Raw genomic sequence first — 25484 nt, 5'->3', positions numbered from 1 at the left:
AACTGCAAAAATTATAGCAAGCCTAACAAAAATGTTGCAGTCTGTAAATGGGGTAGACAAAATATTGGGAACACATCTTGGTATAATGCTCTTTAATTCAAAAGCAACACAAATTATAGTCTCTGAAAATTACCATAAAGCTGAATCAACACCTCTCTAAAACAGTTTCAACAAAACTTGAACCATATAACTTACATGAAGGTAGGATTTATTGCATTTATTGCTTTTAGATCAGACTGCAGTAGTTTTTGCTAGGTGTACCTAGTAAGCATACAGTGTAGATAACAGACTGTAGAAACTTGCTTGAATCATGTAATTCTTTTTTCTGTAAAACACTGTATAACTTGTCAGGAAAAGCACCACATAACTACATAGCTACATAAAAGTGTGCTTGCTTGGCAAATTTAACATAGACTTTAATGTTTATTGTGAAGAATTACACCATAGCAAGTTTCGCCATAGCCTCTTATTGATCTCATACCAAATAGAAACCAATATGGCTGAAATGGGTACAACAAGAATATAGAAAAACTTTAAAATGTATACCCTATTTTCATTCATGAGCAAAATAAAGGTTTCACAAATCTGAAAGTGGGTTTAAGGCTTTTGCTACGATCCCTATATCTTTTTCACAAGTGTAAGTGTTGAAAAAAAATAGAGATTCAGCTTCTAAATATCATTATTTTTGTTTCCCTCAGTTTTTTCCATAACCACGAATTGGAAGCTAACTTTAGCATTGTTAGATTTGAAGCTAGTTTAGGGGGTACAGCGAGCAAACACAGCAATATGGTCTTTTAAGGCCCCGTGTCCAACTTGGAAATGGCATGGCAAGGGTGCTGTATGCTATTAAACATACCTGGCATAGGTGAGTGTAGTCTTTAGAGGCAGTTATGACCACTAGTTGGCATCAATATCAGCCCCAGGATTGGTCATAGTGCAACTTTCCCCCACTACCTCGCTGTTGTTCTGAAAAAGTTGTGCTATCACCGTCCTCCATAGTGTTATTGTTGTAGTTGTCTGTATCTTCACTTTTGTCTTTACTTCACAATGAATGTAGAGCCATTTCGCACCAACTTCGTTTTGGTTCGCCCGCCATTTTAAATCTCTTTAACGGCCAGAACAAGCTTTAATATAGATGCTCATTATTACACTGTGTGCACAGCAGTGACACCTTGTGGTCAGCGAGAGTAATAGCAGGATGACGTTGGACTAAAATAGTAGTAAACTGATGCATTTAGATTTAGATTTTATTTACATTAACTTGAATTTATCAAGATAGGTAAACACAGGGGAAGCTTTGAGTTTATGTTAACCTCAAACAGCAATAATAGCCATGGATTCTCCTGAAAAATATATATTTTAATCTTTCATGGACATTTCATGGACAATCATGCACCCTCTAGTCTCTATTGGATTCGAGTTATTCCGTTTATTATTTCCGTTTAAGTTAGTCTATTTAGTTATTGAGACCTCACTCACCTTGTTACAGTTGCAGATGAACAGGAAAAGGGAGAATTCTTTCTAAAATATAATAAAACCCACTTAGGAAAACAAGGAAAATTTGGAATAGAGCCTGTCTCTGAAATATGAGCCTGCTTCAAATAAAGGTCTGGCCCTTGATATTTCTGCAATTGAAGTAAATGTGAGCCACTAATTGAACATTTTAAGGGACACTATGTTCCCCTCTATAGAAAAGAACATTATAAACAGTGCTTTTTCAACGTTTATTTTGCAAATTAAACTTAAAACACAGTCTCTTAGCATTCACCATCTACTGAATGCTTCTTCTATTAGAGTAAATGGAGGTTTTCAGCACCACCCATGAGTTTGTTGGAAAAATATTTGCGAAATAAGGGTTAGAGTAAAGGGTTAGGGTAAAGTTGGTTTACTCATCAACAGGTGCAGCGGCAGGAAGAGAAGGAGCTCCAGACTTGTTCCAGGGCCCTGACACTTTGTCTCCACTGACCAGAATGATCTCTCCATCCTCACCAACCTCTTCCTTCTCATACTCCTCTTCCTCTTTCTCGTCACTGCAAACAACCAGAGACAGTCAAGTGGAAGTAAACACAATTCTGAGTTGCACTGGCGCCTCCAGACAGAACCCAGTGAAAATTCTGAGGTGGCAGAGAGGATCTGTCGCGCTATAGCTGACCTTCAGGATTATTCAACTAAGCAGTATGAAGGGTTAAGAGCTCGTGTGTTGTGTGACAGCTCTTCAAATTTCCTTCAAGTAACAATCTTGAAGATCTGTTTTGTTCTCTTTGGCGGCACCTACGGTGATACAATTTTGCCATAAAACAGTTGTGATACTGTTCAATGTTTCACCACATTGCCCAAAACTGCCTTATACAGGAAGATATATAACAAGATATTATAAAGGATAGCTTTCATAAACAGTTTCAAACTGTTTCATCATAAACAGTATATGGCAAAATCTCTGTTGACTCTTTATAATATCATTGTACATCATTGCATTGCCCAGTCCTACAGAAGGCCAAGACTTCATTAACCAGGCCCTTTACATTTAAATCTAATGAATAAAGACTAAAATGGCCTCTTCTGAAAACAGACTTAAACCAGCAGGGATCAAAGCTCCCTAAGATCTTTTATGAAAAGGACGCATAAATCCAGTCACTGTAACTCTGTGGAACCAAAGTCATGAAAAGCTACCTGTTCTACACAACCGCAATGAAGGCTGAGACAGTATGGCTCCCTATAAAGAAATCCATCTGGTGTAAAACCACAATTAAACATTTGTTTCAGTTGGCAAATTAATGGTTTAAGTTAGGAAACAAGCTTCAGTGTTGCTATGGATTACGGTTAAAAATGTTTTAATATTTTTTATTACTCTTTTAGTGTAAAGATATATATGTTAAAGAATCTATGTTTATAAGGGGCACAGATGAAAAAGAAATTAGTGACACTGTTAAAAATCTCAAGAGTAAGAAGTCCGCAGACTGGAATTGAATTGACATGTTCACAGTTAAAAATATTGAATGTACAGCAAAACCTGACTTATATCTGTAACCAGTTTCTACAAACTGGTGTATTTCCAAGAAAAATGAAAACAGCTAAAGTCATACCAATATATAAGGCTGGAGACAAACATGTACTCTAAAACTACAGACCTTTTTCCTTGCCTCCACAATTCTCAGAAATACTGGAAAAAATATTCTATACAGGCTAGATGACTTCATCACAAAACATAATGTACATATGAACAGCAATATGGATTTAGAGCTAATAGACAACTTCGTTTTCACAGAATTACAGAATTTGTAGAAGAAATAACAATGGCAATAGAAAATAAAAGTATGCATAAATAATACATGTGAAGTGTCCAAAATATTGAAAACTATTCTATTTGCAGACTATACAAATTTTCTTTGTTGTGGGGGGAACTTGAAACAACTTTTGGATACAGTGGAAAAGGAATTGAAAAAGCAAGAGAGTTGGTTTGATGCAAATAAACTAACACTGAATTTAAGTGAAATGATATTCATAATCTTTGGTAATCATTCAAATAGCTCAAATAAGAAACTCATGATAAATGATGTAGAAATCAAAAGAGTGTCTGAAATTACATTTCTTGGAGTGATAATAAATCATGATAATAAATTATGTTTGAAGTCACATATAAATTATATTAAAGTTAAAATATCAAAATCCATTGCAGTACTTTATAAAGCCGACGATCTTTTAAATCAAGCTTCATTATACACCTTATACTGTTCCTTTATACTCCCATATATAACTTACTGTGTGGAAGTGTGAGGGAATACATGTAAAACAAACACTAATCCAATCTTCATACTTCAAAAAAGAGCCACAAGAATATAAGAATCGTAAACAATGAGAACCAACAAACCCAAAAGCACTAAAATTGAAAGATCTGGTTGACTTCAAAACTGCCCAAATCATGTACAGAGTAAAAAAATCAACAATTACCCAACAGTATCCAAGGGTTGTTTCAAATGAGAGTATGTAAACATGACCTGAGAGGAACTTGTGTGTTCAAAAAGCATTTAGTAAGGACAAATGCAAAATAGCATTGTGTCACAATCAAAGGAGTTCATGTATGGAAGAACTGTAGTGAAAAAATGAAAATGTTTGGAAGACTAATTAAATCTAAATGATTATAAATAATATATTGAAAGTATATGGGATGGACTTGTGACATTTTGTTTGATTCCAACCTGACATATTTGTATTTGTTCTTGTGTTGTTTGAATGTTTGGTTTGTAATTATTTTGACTGTTTTGTTCTTGTTTTGTTTGAATATTTTGTTTTTCTTTGATTTGATTGAGATGAGTATTATGGACACTGGTGACAGATAGTTGAGTTGTTGAAGTCAAAAAAAAAAAAAAAAGGGTAGGACTAGAAAAGTTTTAAACTTCTTCCTACTCCTTTCCTAACATGGAATACATTTTTTAAATTGTTTACTGGGATTTTGATATTTATGTTGGCTGATGATTTTGTTTGTTTGTTTTGTTTTCTTACTTATATATTTTATTTTGTCGCTTCTTTTTTTTTTTGTTTTATTCTTTTAACATGTTCGAAAAGCGATGCTTGAAAATGAGAACAGTATGTAGACTTTGTGTGAGTGCGCAATTTTATATTTTGCCAACAAATGTACCAAGTTGGACTTTGAATTAGACTAGAAGTGAAGCACAAAACACCTTTGCAGTGCAGAACTTTGCCCACCTCCACCTACATGGACACTATAAAGACGGTGTATGAGCAGATACAAAGCTAATTTTTGTTCAGGATGAGAAGCCTTACTCTACTCTGTTTGGTGGGACTTATTTTCACAGCCTTGGTAAGCCACTGTGATAGATTTATTGATGATTCTGACAAGGAAATAACTTAAATAAAAATAATAACGTCTTTTATTGCTGTATAAGTTTTATGCGTTGTGCATAACACTGGCTTTAACCTGCTAAATAAATTACTGCTACTTTGCAATGACTTTAATTTCTGCAAATTGTTTTGCGTAACCAGCTGGAACTGATACAAAGCAATCCTATATTAGTCCTTCAGGTGTTAATTACTATACTCTATATTTTGTAATTATGGCTGTTCAACGAAAAAGTGTTAAACATGTTTCACAGAGCTTGGAAGTACTTTTTTGCAAGAATCAGTCAATAAACAGGAGCATGTATCATATGGCTGCAATTTCTTGATTGATCGATTATTTTGCTGCTTTGTTTGAAAATCAAATGTCAATGAGCTTGCAGGACCAAGGTAAATAAAATGTCAAAAAGGATATGTTATTGTCTTTCATTTAGCCTAATTAATTTAAGTGTTATGCATTTCCCTTCCAGTGGTCAGAAGGAGTGACAGTACCACGAGACAAGATGCCACGTGAACGACAGAAGAGACAACAGGTAAAAATGATGTGTTAAAAGTGGGAGCAGGAGAAAGAGATTTTATTATTTTCCAAGACAGTCCCATGCAGTTCAAGAGATCACTGACAGGCCTTCTGAAAATTAGTGGATGTTAACTAGTCGTAGTTACAGCACAGACTAGAAGACCATGCTATAAAAATGACATAAAAATTAGCATAACGCTGATACAGCGTGAGCTTCAAAACATGTTATAACTTGTGCAATACTGTGGGAAAATGACACCAGGGCAGAAGAAGTGAAATTAGCAACTGCAAAAATTACAACAAGAATTACAAGCAAAAAATTTGAGCCTGTCTCTGAAATATAAGCCTGCTTCAAATAAAGGTCTGGCCCTGGATATTTCTGCAATTGAAGTAAATGTGAGCCACTAATTGAACATTTTAAGGGACACTATGTACTCCTCTATAGAAAAGAACATTATACACAGTGCTTTTCTGTTATTTGCACGATTATTTTGTAAATTAAACTTAAAACACAGTCTCTAAGCATTCACCATCTACTGAATGCCTCTTCTATTAGAGTAAATGGAGGTTTCCAACACCACCCATGAGTTTCTATAATTGTAGCTGCACAAAACATATTCAATATGGTAGTTTATAAAACTTCAGGTAACGTGTAGATGTGTCAACATAGCAGAATAATATATTTTGGAGGAATGAGTTTCACATATATTTTTCAGCATGCTTACAGTACATCAAAATTATACAGAGAGTTCCTGGATTAATTTTAATTTTTTCCTTCAGATAGGTCACTGGAACCCTATGGAAAATGAGCATGGTTTTGCACCTGACAGCAATGTGACCACGGTAAGAAACTATTCAGCACTCGCTGCAATTAATGTTAAGAGGATGTTATTCTTCAAATAAAGGTCTGGCCCTGGATATTTCTGCAATTGAAGTAAATGTGAGCCACTAATTGAACATTTTAAGGGACACTATGTACTCCTCTATAGAATAGAACATTATAAACGATGCTTTTTTGTTATTTGCACATGTTTATTTTGTAAATTAAACTTAAAACACAGTCTCCTAGCATTCACCATCTACTGAATGCCTTTTCTATTAGATTAAATTGAGGTTTTTAGCACCACCCATGAGTTTCCATAATTGTAGCTGCACAAAACATATTTAATATGGTAGTTTATACAACTTCAGGTAACGTGTAGATGTGTCAACATAGCAGAATAATATATTTTGGAGGAATGAATTTCAGATATATTTTTCAGAATACTTAACAGTACATCAAAATTATACAGTGAGATCCTGAATTCATTTAATTTTTTTCTTCAGACAGGTAATGGGACTGATTTTCTACATAACCAAACTGTCAAGAATGAGACCAAGGTAAGAAACTATTCAGCACTTGCTGCAATTAATGTTTATATGATGTTACAAGTAGCATTTATTCAGAATAAAAACCTTAGAAATTGAGCAATGTTGCTAATACTCTCAGTAGTATTATTCAGTAATAAGAAATAGCAAGAGAGTGTGTGGCAATTACAAGTATTTTCTTTTAATTTTTAACCTGTATTCTGTAAATGTTGTTTATCTTATTTCAGGAGACAGAAAAATGAAAGAAGACACAGAGGAGGGGTTAAACTCAGTCGATGACAACACATTTTAAACCCTAATGGGGGCCAAAGTGGCTGTTTAATCAATCATTCTATTGGTCTTACTGTCTCTTTCAAATACACATTTAATGAAAACTATTGTGTGAGAAGTTTCTTTCATTTTGTCAATTTCCTTGGTTTAATGTCAATTTAAACCCCCTGAAAATGTTATTTTTCTACCATTTGACAAAATTGACACCTACCAACAAACTCAGATACTAAACAAATTAAAGAAGAGATGGTATTTATGGGAGGGATAGCAGGTTAACACAAGTCTTTAACCACAAATGGATGATCATACTTTCTCTGGAAACAGACACTGTGTAGAAATACCCACTTTCAAAGATTCAGACCAGACATCTTTCACAAGGATCACTTTATTTTTTGTGTTAGGCTCTTCTCTTTTCATTACAAATATTATCTACGTCCACCCAAAGTGTCCCAGCAGGGATCAACGCTCCCAGACATCTTTTATGGAAAGGACAGAAACATAGAACATAAATCCAGTTCTTCTTCACCTTTCTAAACATAACTATGCTTGTAAAAACCCCATTTGATTAGATTTTTCCTGGGCATACTGCTGTTTTGTAAGTGGATAGTGCTCTGTTGGTTTGGTGACAGTTTGTATTTACAGACGAGTAATCGCTGTAACTCTCTGGGACCAGAGTTATGCACAAGCTACTTGTTCTACACAACTTCAATGATGGCTGAGATGGTAGGTTTACCTATAAGGAAAAGCCTTGATAAAAAAAAAGTCTTAAAAACTGGGGTTGAAATGTACCACTTCACTCAATATGGGCGAAGGACCTGAACAAATATGCATTAAAGTGGTTTTCCATCATTATTTTCTTGATACGGTAACATCTGTGACATCTGGTGTCAAACCACAGTAAAGCATTTGTTTCAGTTACCACTAACTGTTTCTGGATTAGAAGTGAGCTTTAATTTGCGGATGTCTAAAGACACCAAAATAAAGTAAGGGCAGCAAAATCAAACAGTGGATATGAAAGACAGTTAGTAGTTGTAATTATCAGGCAAACTACAACAGCACTACATTCTCGAACAGAAGGATTTTTTTCTTTTGTATCTTTTTTTCACAGAGTGGTGAGATCCAGAGGCAGGCAACAGCCCGTGAGACAACAAGCAAAGTTCTCTTCAGATGACCACGGTTCCTGTGTTTCACAACTTCAAAGGTCTCCTCCATTTCTCTGTCCTTAAAACACAGATTCAACACTTCAGTCAAACTACAACGATACCATAACCTCCTAATAAATATCAAGAAATATAAACTACTCTCACTAATACTATACATACTTGTGTGTCTCCACATGCTTGGCGGTGGCCAGTAGAGAGAGGAACTGCGCGTCACTGAAGATCTCAGGAGGGCTCTTTGTTCCAGTTAGCAAATTAATGGTTGAAGTTAGAAAACAAGCTTCAATGTTGCTATGGATTACGGTTTTAATTTTTTATTACTCTTTTAGTGTAAAGATATATATGTTAAAGAATCTATGTTTATAAGGGGCACAAATGAAAAAGAAATTAGTGACACTGTTAAAAATCTCAAGAGTAAGAAGTCCACAGACTGGAATTGAATTGACATGTTCACAGTTAAAAATATTGAATGTACAGCAAAACCTGACTTATATCTGTAACTAGTTTCTACAAACTGGTGTATTTCCATGAAAAATGAAAACAGATATAGTCATACCAATGTATAAGGCTGGAGACAAACATGTACTCTAAAACTACAGACCTTTTTCCTTGCCTCCACAATTCTCAAAAATACTGGAAAAAATATTCTATACAAGACTAGATGACTTCATCAAAAAACATAATGTACATATGAACAGCAATATGGATTTAGAGCTAATAGACAACTTCGTTTGCACAGAATTACGGAATTTGTAGATGAAATAACAATGGCAATAGAAAATAAAGAATATGCAGGTGGGGTATCTCTGGATCTCAAAAAGCATTTGACACAGTAGACCATGACTTATTATTAAAAAGATTACAAAGATATGGAATTAGAGGGATAGTACTCTCCTGACTAACCAGCTAACTAGAGAATAGATATCAATACATTCAGATACAAAATTTCAAATCTCGATTACTGAATGTTACTTGTGGGGTTCCCCAGGGCTCAGTGTTGGGATGTTTGTTGTTTATGTTGTACATAAATAATACATGTGAAGTGTCCAAAACATTGAAAACTATTCTATTTGCAGACTATACAAATTTTCTTTGTTGTGGGGGGAACTTGAAACAACTTTTGGATACAGTGGAAAAGGAATTGAAAAAGCAAGAGAGTTGGTTTGATGCAAATAAACTAACACTGAATTTAAGTAAAACGAAATTCATAATCTTTGGTAATTGTTCAAATAGCTCAAATAAGAAACTCATGATAAATGATGTAGAAATCAAAAGAGTGTCTGAAATTACATTTCTTGGAGTGATAATAGATAATAAATTATGTTGGAAGTCACATATAAATTATATCAAAGTTAAAATATCAAAATCCATTGCAATACTTTATAAAGCCGACGATCTTTTAAATCAAGCTTCATTATACACCTTATACTGTTCCTTTATACTCCCATATATAACTTACTGTGTGGAAGTGTGAGGGAATACATGTAAAACAAACACTAATCCAATCTTCATACTTCAAAAAAGAGCCACAAGAATATAAGAATCGTAAACAATGAGAACCAACAAACCCAAAAGCACTAAAATTGAAAGATCTGGTTGACTTCAAAACTGCCCAAATCATGTACAGAGTAAAAAAATCAACAATTACCTAACAGTATCCAAGGGTTGTTTCAAATGAGAGTATGTAAACATGACCTGAGAGGAACTTGTGTGTTCAAAAAGCATTTAGTAAGGACAAATGCAAAATAGCATTGTGTCACAATCAAAGGAGTTCATGTATGGAAGAACTGTAGTGAAAAAATGAAAATGTTTGGAAGACTAATTAAATCTAAATGATTATAAATAATATATTGAAAGTATATGGTATGGACTTGTGACATTTTGTTTGATTCAAACCTGACATATTTGTATTTGTTCTTGTGTTGTTTGAATGTTTGGTTTGTAATTTTGTGATTTTGTTTGTTTGTTTTGTTTTCTTACTTATATATTTTATTTTGTCGCTTCTTTTTTTTTTTGTTTTATTCTTTTAACATGTTCGAACAGCGATGCTTGAAAATGAGAACAGTATGTAGACTTTGTGTGAGTGCGCAATTTTATATTTTGCCAACAAATGTACCAAGTTGGACTTTGAACTAGACTAGAAGTGAAGCACAAAACACCTTTGCAGTGCAGAACTTTGCCCGCCTCCACCTACATGGACACTATAAAGACGGTCTATGAGCAGATACAAAGCTAATTTTTGTTCAGGATGAGAGGCCTTACTCTACTCTGTTTGGTGGGACTTATTTTCGCAGCCTCGGTAAGCCACTGTGATAGATTTACTGATGATTCTGACAAGGAAATAACTTAAATAAAAATAATAGCGTCTTTTATTACTTTATAAGTTTTATGAGTTATGCATAACACTGGCTTTAACTTGCTAAATAAATTACTGCTACTTTGCAATGACTTTAATTTCTGCAAATTGTTTTGCGTAACCAGCTGGAACTGATACAAAGCAATCCTATATTAGTCCTTCAGGTGCTAATTACTATACTCTATATTTTGTAATTATGGCTGTTCAACGAAAAAGTGTTAAACATGTTTCACAGAGCTTGGAAGTACTTTTTTGCAAGAATCAGTCAATAAATAGGAGCATGTATCATATGGCTGCAATTTCTTGATTGATTGATTATTTTGCTGCTTTGTTTGAAAATCAAATGTCAATGAGCTTGCAGGACCAAGGTAAATAAAATGTCAAAAAGGATATGTTATTGTCTTTCATTTAATTCAAGTGTTATGCATTTTCCTTCCAGTGGTCCGAAGGAGTTCCACAAACCACGACGCCACCTGTAAAAATTGTAAGAAGAGAAACATAACGTAAAAATGATGTGTAAAAGTGGGAGCAGGAGAAAGAAATTTTATTATTTTCCAAGACAGGCCCATGCAGTTCAAGAGATCACTGACAGGCCTTCTGAAAATTAGTGGATGTTAACTAGTAGTTTATACAACCTCAAGTAACTTGTAGATGTGTCAACATAGCAGAATAATATATTTTGGAGGAATGAATTTCACATATATTTTTCAGCATGCTTACAATACATCAAAATTATACAGAGAGTTCCTGGATTATTTTTCATTTTTTCCTTCAGATAGGTCACTGGAGCCCTATGGAAAATGAGCATGGTTTTGCACCTGACAGCAATGTGACCACGGTAAGAAACTATTCAGCACTCGCTGCAATTAATGTTAATAGGATGTTATTCTTCAAATAAAGGTCTGGCCCTGGATATTTTTGCGATTGAAGTAAATGTGAGCCACTAATTGAACATTTTAAGGGACACTATGTATCCCTCTATAGAATAGAACATTATAAACAGTGCTTTTTGTCATCTGCATGTTTATTTTGTAAATTAAACTTAAAACAGTCTCCTAGCATTCACCATCTACTGAATGCCTTTTCTATTAGAGTAAATTGAGGTTTTTAGCACCACCCATGAGTTTCCATAATTGTAGCTGCACAAAACATATTTAATATGGTAGTTTATAAAACTTCAGGTAACGTGTAGATGTGTCAACATAGCAGAATAATATATTTTGGAGGAATGAATTTCAGATATATTTTTCAGAATACTTACAGTACATCAAAATTATACAGTGAGATCCTGAATTCATTTAATTTTTTCCTTCAGACAGGTAATGGGACTGATTTTCTACATAACCAAACTGTCAAGAATGAGACCAAGGTAAGAAACTATTCAGCACTTGCTGCAATTAATGTTTATATGATGTTACAAGTAGCATTTATTCAGAATAAAAACCTTAGAAATTGAGCAATGTTGCTAATACTCTCAGTAGTATTATTCAGTAATAAGAAATAGCAAGAGAGTGTGTGGCAATTACAAGTATTTTCTTTTAATTTTTAACCTGTATTCTGTAAATGTTGTTTATCTTATTTCAGGAGACAGAAAAATGAAAGAAGACACAGAGGAGGGGTTAAACTCAGTCGATGACAACACATTTTAAACCCTAATGGAGGCCAAAGTGGCTGTTTAATCAATCATTCTATTGGTCTTACTGTCTCTTTCAAATACACATTTAATGAAAACTATTGTGTGAGAAGTTTCTTTCATTTTGTCAATTTCCTTGGTTTAATGTCAATTTAAACCCCCTGAAAATGTTATTTTTCTACCATTTGACAAAATTGACACCTACCAAAAAACTCAGATACTAAACAAATTAAAGAAGAGATGGTATTTATGGGAGGGATAGCAGGTTAACACAAGTCTTTAACCACAAATGGATGATCATACTTTCTCTGGAAACAGACACTGTGTAGAAATACCCACTTTCAAAGATTCAGACCAGACATCTTTCACAAGGATCACTTTATTTTTTGTGTTAGGCTCTTCTCTTTTCATTACAAATATTATCTACGTCCACCCAAAGTGTCCCAGCAGGGATCAACGCTCCCAGACATCTTTTATGGAAAGGACAGAAACATAGAACATAAATCCAGTTCTTCTTCACCTTTCTAAACATAACTATGCTTGTAAAAACCCCATTTGATTAGATTTTTCCTGGGCATACTGCTGTTTTGTAAGTGGATAGTGCTCTGTTGGTTTGGTGACAGTTTGTATTTACAGACGAGTAATCGCTGTAACTCTCTGGGACCAGAGTTATGCACAAGCTACTTGTTCTACACAACTTCAATGACGGCTGAGACGGTAGGTTTACCTATAAGGAAAAGCCTTGATAAAAAAAAAAAGTCTTAAAAACTGGGGTTGAAATGTACCACTGTACTCAATATGGGCGAAGGACCTGAACAAATATGCATTAAAGTGGTTTTCCATCATTATTTTCTTGATACGGTAACATCTGCGACATCTGGTGTCAAACCACAGTAAAGCATTTGTTTCAGTTACCACTAACTGTTTCTGGATTAGAAGTGAGCTTTAATTTGCGGATGTCTAAAGACACCAAAATAAAGTAAGGGCAGCAAAATCAAACAGTGGATATGAAAGACAGTTAGTAGTTGTAATTATCAGGCAAACTACAACAGCACTACATTCTCGAACAGAAGGATTTTTTTCTTTTGTATCTTTTTTTCACAGAGTGGTGAGATCCAGAGGCAGGCAACAGCCCGTGAGACAACAAGCAAAGTTCTCTTCAGATGACAAAGCAGTTTCTCTCTATCAGTAAGGCCACTTTAAAAAGGAATTCATGAGGACCACAACCTATCACTTCTTGTCCATAGATCTTTTCAGAGTGTCATCATCATGTGAAGGAAAAAAAAAACAAAGCTTCAAGTTTCTAAATTAAAGAGCCTGATGGCCAGCTTGTATGTGGGGGGGTTGGTGTTTGCCCCGTTCACCACCACAGCGAAAAAAAGCTCAGTCCACATAGTCACCACCAGCTATGCTGCTGAGGTAGTATCCCCACTCCCGAAGCCCCAACCGCAACTCAAAAACACCCCAAAATACCATGTGCGATTGGGTTATAACGATCTTGCAAAAAAATAGATATTTTCACAGAAGTTTGTAAAATCATCTTGCCTAAAGTCATCTTCGGTCCTCTGTGGCTTTATCGAAGCAAGTTGAAGTCCAGAGAGAAGTTGCGCCACACAACCGCTGCTCTGAGTACAATCCACAAAGGACAACTACGTCGTCATTTGTTGCTGCTGCAGTGTTGTTTGGGTGTATTTTGCCAATTCCTTTTCAATTATTCCCTCTTTCAGCAGCCCCTTCAGATGCAGTCCTTCAGTTTTGCCAACCAATGTTTTGTATGTAAAAGTGTATTAATGATCTATTTAAGGGAGTGTCGCTGTATGGCTGTGTAAGTGTGTATGTGAGACTGTGTGTGTGCAAGTAACCGGTGTGGTGATGGTGGCAGCGTGAGCTCTGTCAGGACTGCAGTCCACACAGCTGGAGTTCAGCTTCCTTCAAGGGGGCTGGAAAGGACCGTGCTGGAGGGGCCAGGGGACGGAGGGGAGCGGTTCTACTTATCCCCCAGGATGGCGTACTGGTTGTCAAGCTGCAAGTGCTGCATAGAAGCGCCACCGCTCTCCTCTCTACCACGGTTCCTGTGTTTCACAACTTCAAAGGTCTTCTCCATTTCTCTGTCCCTAAAAGACAGATGTAACGCTTCAGTCAAACTGCAACAATACTGTAAACTCCTGATAAATATCAAGAAATATAAACTACTCTCACTAATACTATACTTACTTGCGTGTCTCCACATGCTTGGCGGTGGCCAATAGAGAGGGGAACTGTGCGTCACTGAAGATCTCAGGAGGGCCCTGGGTGTGGCTTCGTTTGGTGGTGGTCAGCCGAGCCCCTGGAGGGCGATATACACCCGCAGGCTTTGCCTCAGGCACCTCTACATCCTCTGTAATTATAGAAATAATACCAGTTAGAAGATTTTCAAGGGCGAATTCCTAGAGTTTTTTTTATTTTATTAATAAACACACTGCATAAACCTAAATAATTAAATGTTTACAACTGCATCAAGCTGTGTTCATGATTGTTTTATTAAAAAAAAAAAATTTGTATGGCTTGGAACGCAATGGAAAACGTGTTCAGTCTCAGGTTGCCAAGACCCAGCAGTGTCCTGACAGGCATCCTGACCTTTAAAAAAAAGGCCCAGAGTACATTCAGTACCCTGTTAATTCCTGACACCTTTGTTGGAAAAATATTTGCGAAATAAGGATTAGAGTAAAGGGTTAGGGTAAAGTTGGTTTACTCACCAACAGGTGCAGCGGCAGGAGGAGGAGGAGGAGCTCCAGACTTGTTCCAGGGCCCTGACACTTTGTCTCCACTGACCAGAATGATCTCTCCGTCCTCACCAACCTCTTCCTTCTCATAGTCCTCTTCCTCTTTCTCGTCACTGCAGACAACCAGAGACAGTCAAGCAGAAGTAAACACAATTTTGAGTTGAACTGGTGCCTCTAGACAGAATCTTGTGAAAATTTTGAGGTGGCAGAGAGGATCTGTTGCACTATTGCTGACCTTCAGGGATATTTAATTAAGCGGTATGAAGGGTCAGGAGCTTTTATGTTGTGTGACAGCTCTACAAATCTCCTTAAAGTAACAATCTCAAAGATCTCTGTTTCGTTCTCTTTGGCGGCACCTATGGCGATAAATGGTAATTGCAGGTGTGTTTTTTGATCTCGATCCCATGAATGTCCCAGAGATCCTAACAGTGTCGCATGTGTGACATCAGACCGGAAAAAACAGTGCCCCCCTTCACACACAAGTAAGTTGAAGAACGAGTCTGTTGCGTGAGCTCCTCCCACCCTCTCTAGCGGACCAATCACTGCTGGGTGATGGAAAACACGTCACTTACTGTGTGCCACTTGTGATTTTTTCAAGGGAATGTTGCCACCAACACCCATTTCATAATACTTTCATCAGTGGGTCATAGGCTTAATCACCATTGTGTTACCTCATCCGGCGATAAATAGTAACTTAACAGAAACTTATTTAAATTAAAATCTTAGAGATTATTACTTTAAGTTACTCAGAAATCCTGTTTCTTATTTTCCTCTCCTTCCTATTTCTCTACATTCCCTTCAATTAAACATTTTCAACTAGAGTTGACACATTTTTGCTTCAATTCAAGGTGCCTAGAGAGCAAATCTGTTTCTGTTTGTCTCTACTTTTCCACTGACTGTGTTTCCATTCATGCCACTTCAGTGTATTCCTTTATGTTGTTTAAATGGAACTGAATGGCAGTAATCACCACATTTGTTTAGATAATTATAGTGTGTGGAGAGATAAGATGTTTGGAGAGTGCTAGTCCAACACTATCATAAGGACACTCTTATCTAGACTTCAGTTTCGTTTTCTGGACATCAAGCATCTGCTTGTGAAACAAGGTGATTTATTTATTCATTTAAGAGATCCTAATATTTGTATTTTGTTTTGAAAGCTCTGAAATAAACTATAATATAAACAAAAAATGGTGGAAACGAAAGGAGGTTTGCACATTTTCAGCCTAAAGTGTAAATACTGAATTTTCTACAGTCAGTTTGTGTTCAGTCTACTTTTGTTTACAGCATCATGAGTCATGTATTGTGCATCAAACGAAATTGTAAGGTGGCTGTATAATAGCGTAGGATTCAGAGTGAAATGCCATTTCATTTTGCTATTTTAATGACTGAGAAAAAAAAAAAAAAGAGAGATGTGGGTAGTAATTCAGAGGTCTGGAGCCTGGCTAACTGTCATTAAGCCAAACGGTTTCCCCCGCAACCCATGCACAACAACATAAAAGAATAAATATCTGCATGTGGGGGAGCGGTGCACATTAGGAAAAGCTGACTTTAATTCTACAGTCAGTAGGATTTTTTTTACATGTTAGAAATACAGACTGGGCACCAGTAATTTCTGCAATTGGCACCACTGTTAAGACACAGATGACAACTCTTCATGTGGACGAGGAGACATTTAACTCTCACCTTATTTGTAAAGCTTGGAGCCGAAGCCCGCTGTAGTCCACTTCCTTCTGCTCAAACTCTTTCCATTCCTCGTCCTCCTGGGCAAAAGACAGATTAACTCAAAGCACATTACAGTAAAATTACATTATCTCCTATAATGTCTGGTTGTCTGGTGTCAACCTTACACAGAAAATCTAAATATTATTGGAAATGTTGGAAAATCAATTAAGTGAGGCTCTTTGGAAAGCAGCTGCACTGTGGACATTATTTCTTAAAGATCAGCTCCAGGTATGCTTTAAGATGTATATAAAATACTTACTTTGAACAATAATTTGTGTCTTTTATGGTTTTTCCACAAAATAAAGTTAAATTATCTTGTTAAAAACCTTAAACTTACATCTACTACTTCACTATAAAGTCCATTCTCAGTGTTTGTGCACTGGAGGCTTCAAGTTTCCACATCACACTTGTGCAAGCTGAATAATGAACCAGGATTGTCTATTATAAACTATTAATGATGTCACAAATCATGCTCCATTAAGGACCACACCTTAAAATTGGACTTTCAATGAGTGCTGAGAAACTTTCCTTTCTCCAGCAGATGAATGTGAAAACAGCCTTCTAGTGTCAAACTCTTTACAGTGAAGCTCGAACATTCAACTGTAGGCAGGGGCAACTCGTGGTATAAGCCACATAGGGGATGTCACATGAGTGGGACAGTTTTTTGGGTTGTTTTTTTTTACTGACAGATGTGCTTGTATACAGCTTTTAGAAATAAGCACATGTTCAACATTCATAAAGTTGTTCCTCTCTGTTTTCCCTGCTGTTGTACAGGGTTTTCATCTGGTTTGCTTTTTAAAGCCTTACTGGTCGGTCAGTTTTTGCCTGACAGCCACCAAACACTCTTGCATGTGCCTTGACCCCCTTTTACACTTCGTTTTAGTGTGAATTCATTTTTGGAGGTACTAGTATTGCATTTTTTAGGGGGCTCCAATCTGAAATCTCACCTAGTGCACCAGCATAGTCAGGATACTGTATTTGGTGACCCATCAGATTATATGACATGCCCTGATATTCATAACCTAACCATCTCACTTCTCATGCGTAAATCTAACCAACACTGCAGGTAACAGAATCTGAGGGGTCACCAAATACGATGCAACACCGGCCCTGACTGTAGGAACAAGAAGAAAACCAAAATGGTGATACAACTGTTTTGGACAACGTGTTAAAGGCCGCTCAACATAAAAAATGAACAGCTTATCTCTGTCACCGCGTCTTGTTGTGTTATCGCTCTATCTACATCTCGTTAGGAAGCTAAAATGCTGTAACTCCGTAAAAACTTGTGACAAATGGCGGCTCGGCCTAGTTGGAAAGCCACGATTCAAAGAGGGGGGTAATGACAGCCTCCCCCATGCAAACACAAGGCCCATGTCAGTGTAACAGCTATAAGATGCGAGTCTCAAAGCATCTGCATGCAATATTGTGAAACGGTACGGTTTTAACAACTCGTCCAAATACAGCTGGGTTACTAAAAAAAGGCATAAAACGCGTGTTATGACGAAATTTGTACCCCGTCACAGTGTGTGCCGGGGGTGGCCATATGCTACCAACCGGCGTCAATCAGCGATCAACCCCTCTTGACTGGGTGTAACGTTAGAAAGGTGTAAGATGACAGATTTTGACGGGGGGTACATAATTTCACACGACACCGGTGACCCATCAGACGCTGCTGAGGTACAAAAATTAAAATTAAAAAAGTTACCGGAGACTAGCGCCTAGCAGATATTTACCTTCTCAATCTGCGCGTCTTGATTCTCGTTTTTAGTCGATTTTTCCTTCTCCTTTTTGGTCTTTTTCAACACGGAGGACGTGGGCCCGGCGGCGGACTCCTTGCCCTTTCCCTTTTCTTTCTTCTTCTTTTTATCCCGCTTGGCAAAGAAATCGTCCAGGCTCTTCTCTGGTGGTGCATCCGCCATTTTCAAAGAGCAACGTTAACTAGTTAGTAGCTGTACCAGAGCAATGACAAATGTGGGGAAAAAATACGCTCTCGGAGAGACGTGAGGACAGCTGTTAAAACCGTCAGATGAGACGTTACTCCGTAGTTTAACAGTTTAACTTGTGTTACAGACTGATAAAAATGTCTCAATCTCTGGCTGTCCTGTCAACCATGCCATGCAAGGGCTGTGACAAATCTGCACCGTAACCCGGAAAGACTTCAACCCACAACCCGGAAATATTATCAACGTTAAGCATTAAATGGTGACCTGATGGGTCGTGTCTAGATGGTAACCATAGATTTGCGAAACTCTCGTGATCCGCTTCAAAAATATTCTTATCTCACTCTTTTATGATGTGACAACGCTGTAGTTAAGGTCTGGTTAGATTTACGAAAAAAAAAAACACTTGGTTAGGGAAAGATCATGGTTTGGGTTAAAATGATCACTTGAACGTGGTGTGGTTTAAAGTTACCACTTCCCTACAAATCTCGCGAGAGTTTCGAAAATGTTCGCAGATCTAGGGTTACCGTCTAGACAGGACCATGTTAAAAGAAGCAATATTGTGCAACTGAAACAAAACAAACAAGAGTAGCAATACTAGTAAAAATAAAATGAAAAACAGAAAATATATATAAACTAAATATATATAAGTACATTTTATTTTCATTGTTTTCAATTTACATTAATTTATTTATTTAATTTAATTAAAAACTAATCTTACAGTAAAAGTAATAATTCTTCCATTATTCTTATAACAATTTAACAGTTGTTATAATTAGTTTGCAGTTGCAAGAATGATAAAATAATTGTAAAAGTAATAAAATAATGAAAAAAAAGAAATAGTTCGTGTGTTTTGTTTATGTATTTATTCATTTTTTTTATTTTGCTTTTTATTGGTAGCCAGAGGATTTTACAAAAGACAATTACAAATACTTTACTTCACGTCTGTTTTGACAGTTATATATCACAAGCTGAGAGTGGAAAGTTTCTATGAGCTCATCAAAAATCTGATTTTAAGGGGCGGGCCTATGAGCAGGAAGTGTGACATCACAACTAGTTTGGAGCCAATCCTGGTTCAAATTCAAGTTATACAAGTGTGATGTGGAAACTTGAAGCCTCCATAACTTTTTCTCCATAGTTTTCACTTTAAAAGTTTAACTGTTGAACACAAGTTGTCTCCTACTTCACTCTCCATTCTCAGTGTTTGTGCACTGGAGGCTTCAAGTTTCCACATCACACTTGTCTAAGTTGAATATTGGCCTTTGATTGGTTCCAAACTAATTGTGATGTCACAAATCATGCTCATAAGTACGCCCCTTTAACTAAGATTTAAGGTGAGAACAAAGAAACTTTCCACTTTCAGCAAATGAACGTGACAACAGCCACGTTTAGTGTCAAACTGCACATACATCATCCTGCACAATGAAGCTTAAACATTCAGCTGATGGAGAGGAACTTTAACAGAAAGTAAAGAAATAGATGTTAAATTACAATTCATATTTCTTTTTATTTAATCTGACTTTTGAGATATGAGTCAAAGGTATGAGATTCTGTATCATATTTGGAGATAATTGAAAACTTAGTTGAAAGAGTAAGTTAAAACTTTTACTTTCTATCTCATAATTGTGACAAAATTCAATCAATCAATCAATCAATCAATCAATCAATCAATCAATCTATCTATCTATCTATCTATCTATCTATCTATCTATCTATCTATCTATCTATCTATCTATCTTAGTCTTCAATGCCTTCTGTCTCAAGGTTAAAACAGGTGTTAAACTGTGTTTTAGTTTAGTTTAGTTTAGCTGAGTTAATTTTAGTTTTAAAACTAAATTCTCACAAGAGCCTAGCCATTTAATTACACACCCGAGTGGAGTGGATGCATTTAAGCAGTTGTTTATAGAGCAGCTTAAATCAGGAAAAAGATGGAGTTTAAAACATAAGCCACTTCCACATTTTATTTTGACTGAGTATAATCTCCAAAAATACATTTTAAATAGAGAAAACTTTAAATTCTTGCAATACAATCACTTTAAATTTGGACCAAACTTACCAAACACGTGCTCATCTATTTATTTATAAAGATTTTGAAGAATTGAATTTTTTTTTTTTTTTTTTTTTTCCAAATTTAAAGGGGCCTACAAATCTGTTAATAACAGGCATGTCAAATAAAGCCTCTCCTCAGCAGTACAGCAGACTTTTAAACAGATTACTGAAGTGACGTCAGATTCCCGGAGCCGGGGGTCACTTGACCACATGCAGCACTGCCACACAAAGAGAAAATTCCAGCCTACTGCATCAATGGATGTGCTGTGGTCAGCTAGACAGGTGAACGCTGCCTTGTTATAAACTGGTAGCTATATCTAACATACTTGCTTGACATCAATGTTTTGGACTTTGGTATCAAAAAACCATAACCCATGGTAAAATTTGAGGAAGCGAACCTGTCGACTAAATTTTTTCTCCAACCTGATGAATCAGACAAAAAGGTCATACGGTGTTTTTTGTTTGTTTTATTGCTCAGCAGTAAAAAGTACAGTGTATACTACAGTACAAAAAATACATAATGTTGAACACTGCTTCACCGTGCCACTGAACATTTTGTAAAATATCCACTTTTGAGCGTGCAAAACAACAAGCTCCGCTGTGAGCAGCCAATGCAGGAAATATCAACATGTTTATTCGTGTTATTCGACGTCACCTTTTGTGTCAGTGATTTAAGAACAACATCTCACAATGCAGAAAAATCTTTAGCGACGATAGAGGCAGGCAGCAGTAATTATTGAATAAAGCTGCAGCAATGCAAAGTAAAACAGATGATAGAAGGACCACCAATTCAATAATTAAACAAAACATTCAAACGCATTTTTTTTTTAATTAAATTGCCTCTGTATGTGCTCACAGTAAATATTCAGCAGACATTATTTATCTCAGTATTTTTCATTGGTCAAGATTTTTGACAGCCTCTAACACATATTATGTGATCCAGCAAGTAATTCACAATCATTCAACATTTGTACTTGAAACAAACACGGTTTGCATTGATGGACAAACATGTTATTTATGGAGGGAGACACTTACAGTAGCAAGGTTGGTCTAATTGTTTCCTATGGCGCTGAGAGAGTCTTTCTCAAACTGGGCTATAACCAGTAGCCACTCCACGACACAGACGAGAGACCGAGATAAACAAAACACATACAGAGGCACGCATACAAACCACAAACACACACACACACACACACGCACACACACACACACACACGCACACACACACACACACACACACACACAGGAACAGATAAAACTGAGCTAAAAGTGATGCAAAGTCTTGTTCGACTCAACATAACAGTGGTATTTGGTTAAGAGGGCAGCACATACAGCACATCTCAACCCCTCTCACACAGTATGCTTACATGCACAAACAGGGCATTCACTCACAGACATATAAAGGGCCAACAACAACTCAACATAAGGAATTAAGACATCTACGTGGTCCCTCTTAAGAGAAGCTGGTGACACATGAGGGGGAAAAGGCATTTTAAGCCAGTTCTATTTAATTGACAGATGCACCATCTCTTAAAAACATCTGGATGAAAACCCAGAAATCACACCAACTCTGTTCCAATTAACTATTAAAACCTGAAACTGTATTTATCAAACTTTTACAGCCATGAATCAAATTTCCTATCACTTAGCAATGCTCTTGAATATAACAGAGCCTCAGAGGTCTCTGAAGTTGGTTGTTAGATGACTACATTGAAGAGATGGGAAGTGACCACCCGCTTTCTGAGACAGGATTTAGAGTGATTGTCCAAATTATAATTGATCATGATTAATAATACGTTTTTCAGAAGCCAATTATTTGCTTTTGATTGGATCTTACACCACCATTTCCTGTGAAAACAACAAGAATAAAGTGAATATTGATTTAGTTTGTTATCACTTTCTTCATCTTCATTGTCTGCACTTGTTAATGTGGTACTAAGTTCTCCTTATTATCATTATCAGTCATGTGATCACTTGAGAGTTGCTCTTAAAAAGGTCACTGCAGGGAAGAGAAAGTTGCTTAGTCTTCACTTTTAGCAAATAACTTTTCTTTTACTCTTTTAGTTCCGTCTTTAGAGCCTTCATAAGTGTATTTCTTAGAAGTTTGATAAATACAGGCCCAGATTTCACGTACAGTATTTTGTCAGAAACCTCTCTCTCCCCCCCCAAGTAGGTAGGTGCTATATTCAAGTTCAACAGGCTATAAGTATTTTGGGATTGATTTTCAAAAGGAAAAATAAAATTACAAACAGCTTTTAATGCTTTTATAGCACGTTTCTCTCTCTAAAGCAGATTTCATGTGGCAACATCCACAGTGCACTCACCATCAAGCCACTGTAATGAAACAAAACCACGTATACTCTGTATTTTATAAAGACATAAAAACCTTTATCACAATTAAGCCTTTTGTAGAAAATGTACATCAGAAAAATATGCAGGTGCATCCTCATAGTAAATAGTGTCTGTTTACATCACTCTTCTTTCTGGTTGCTCTTTGTGTTTGTAATATACAGTATAAAGTCAAAGTCTCTGAATATTTACCACATATATAAAATAGACAACAACAGCAGGGGGAGTAGAAGAGGAGAATGCAGTTATTTTTGACAGTCCAGTCCAACAGCGTCTCTCTTTTTCTGTCTCTAGATGGCAGAAGCTTTGTCTCTGTTGATGAAGAGGGTCTCTTGGCAGAAAGGGTTAACCAGGACCACGCTGCTGCCGCTGTAGTCTCCATTAGGGGGTAGACAGGTGTCCTGCTCCTGCAAATGCATGCACAGAAAGATAAATTTTAGCATAGGTGCCTAACTGCTAAACAATGGCTGTGATACATGATTCACACCTCAGGGCTCACTATTAGTGCACACGCTGCAGTCTACTCTATCTAAGTCACTCTACAGGCAATGAGCAGACACTTTAGTGTGAAAGCGAACAGAATAAAATATGGGTTCAGTACACCCCGGGGCTTTTAAGGAGATGGTGAACAAAGATATCTGACAAAGCTAGATGAACAGAGATACAAAGGGAGGTGGAGGGGGGGTGGGGGTGTAAAAGCTTCAAGAGTGGAGAGACAAAAGGGAGGGATGACGCAGAAGAAACAAGGCAACAGAGGGACTTAGTTTAGGGGGGTGGGGGGCGGGGATGTAGAAACGGTTGTTGATGGTGAGTCAGCAGTAATAAGCAGTGCCGGAGGAGGGAGGTGTGAATGCGAAAAAAAAACTAAAATAATTTGTTTTACAGCAGGGATGAAAGCCATTTTATGAGCAAGCTCCAATCAAATCAAACTAACGCTGTCATTTATGATCACAGCGTCCTTTTCTCCCCAAAGCACTGTCATTTACCTATAGCACCAGGGAAGCTATGAGGCTGCTGGTCTACAGAGAACAGGTAAAGCAGGGGGAAAAACAACACCTGGGTGTCACCAGGGGCATCCTACACATGATCCAACCTCAGCTTCCCTCTCCTGACGCCCCCAACAGGCAGCAAAGGAATGCAAATTGAGCAATGGTAGAGGAATAGAAGAAAAAGAGACAAACATAGTGAAATGGTAACTGGAGAGAAAAAAAAACATGCAAACAGAGCAAAAAAAGAAAATAAATCAAAATGATATTGTAAATAAAAAAAAGGGAGACTGTAGATTTAACACTAACTTGAAATTAACACCAGTGTTGTGCTACCATTTCCACCAGATGGCAATATAATGCACCAAGAACTCAGATGTTGTACAAGTTGATACACTTTTTTTTATGTAAATGTGAAGAAACTGTCACTGTGCACATTTGCTTTACTACTGTTACTCAGCAAGGATTCACTGTCATCAGCCTGATATCTGTTATTTTTATCACTATAAATGATGTAAACACCTCATGGAAACGGACTTATTCTTTGAAGCATTTGTCAGCTTGACAGACTTGAGTTTTCAAAGCAGCATGAGACTAAAGAACTCCTTTATGAAGCCAAATTGTCTGCGGTCGACCTGCAGGTTAAATGATGAAGGGGAACATTGACAAAGACATGACAGATGTAAAATATGTAGGCCGAGGGGACTGGCTGAAGAATATTGATAATTTATTATACAGTGATCCTTTTATCATGAAGTGTTGTTATTTTGTCTATAGCTCCTGTATCTAAAACACCTTCAATAATTCATCACCATCGCTGCAGCCAGGATTTCTGAAATAATGAGTCCAAATTAACTAAGAACATTTTAACCAGCCATCAACCAAACTCTGCACAATTTTTAGAGTATTAAAAATAATTATATATACTAATGTAACAAATTTCTAAATATTGAGAAATATTACAGAGGACATGACCTCGATGTCCTCTACAGCCCTGCTCATCATATCCACAAAATAATGGTTATAATAGTTTTGGAAACTTAAAAAAAACTAATTTTAAATTATTTTTTTATAAAAAGATTAAGTGACTCAGTTAATGAGTTATTGCCATATTTTAGAATTAGTCAACATCATGCTCCAACAAGGATTACAAGAACCAAAAGGGATGCATTAATATCAACATATACTTTCATTATTGGCATACTAATAAAACTTTAAAATGCATTTAGTTGATGTGAAGCTACTAACAAGTAATCTAATAGATTCCTAGCAGAGAAATGCTTGCTTTTCTTTGTTTGCTTGTTCCAGAAAGCATCCCTGTAAATTTTATTGATACCGTGTCATACCCAAGTGCACTTCAGCAGGCCTAGAGGCTTGCTGACGGGAGAGATTGGACACGGATCCTCTTGTTGTTTCCGTACTCATTAAAACCATTCTGCTGACTGATGCTGAAACATCAAGTAAATGTCCCACCACTTCAGTGTGCAGTGCAATAATAGTAATAGAGTCAGTGTGCCG

The 25484-nt window shown here is 36.5% G+C and overlaps 2 protein-coding genes across 3 annotated transcripts in view; both read right to left on the bottom strand.

The window, feature by feature from the left end:
* kif9 (kinesin family member 9) overlaps positions 1–1112 on the bottom strand; it is a 51802-nt gene extending 50690 nt beyond the window's left edge. Inside the window, exon 1 of the mRNA XM_067577523.1 lies at positions 857–1112. Coding sequence (XP_067433624.1) covers positions 857–863 — 7 coding nt within the window. The 5' untranslated portion in view covers positions 864–1112. The remainder of the gene's footprint in view (positions 1–856) is intronic.
* Positions 1113–12519: 11407 nt separating this feature from the next.
* cdv3 (carnitine deficiency-associated gene expressed in ventricle 3) lies at positions 12520–18805 on the bottom strand. 2 transcript variants are annotated; one of them, XM_067577535.1, is made up of 5 exons: positions 18376–18805; positions 16604–16677; positions 14894–15033; positions 14373–14535; positions 12520–14272 (listed from the first exon to the last, which is right to left on the bottom strand). In XM_067577535.1, exons 1-5 carry the CDS (start codon positions 18559–18561, stop codon positions 14146–14148), a joined length of 690 nt encoding a protein of 229 aa, XP_067433636.1. In that variant the 5' UTR covers positions 18562–18805; the 3' UTR covers positions 12520–14145. The 2 variants fall into 2 exon arrangements, with proteins under 2 accessions (XP_067433636.1, XP_067433635.1); XM_067577534.1 differs by having other exon boundaries at positions 16604–16680; positions 18376–18804.
* Between the last annotated feature and the right edge of the window lie 6679 nt (positions 18806–25484).

Source organism: Thunnus thynnus, chromosome 21 (assembly GCF_963924715.1).
Source record: "Thunnus thynnus chromosome 21, fThuThy2.1, whole genome shotgun sequence".
Lineage (NCBI taxonomy): Eukaryota > Metazoa > Chordata > Actinopteri > Scombriformes > Scombridae > Thunnus > Thunnus thynnus.
Note: the sequence above shows the minus strand (reverse complement) of the source record. Positions and strands in the feature narration are given on the sequence as shown.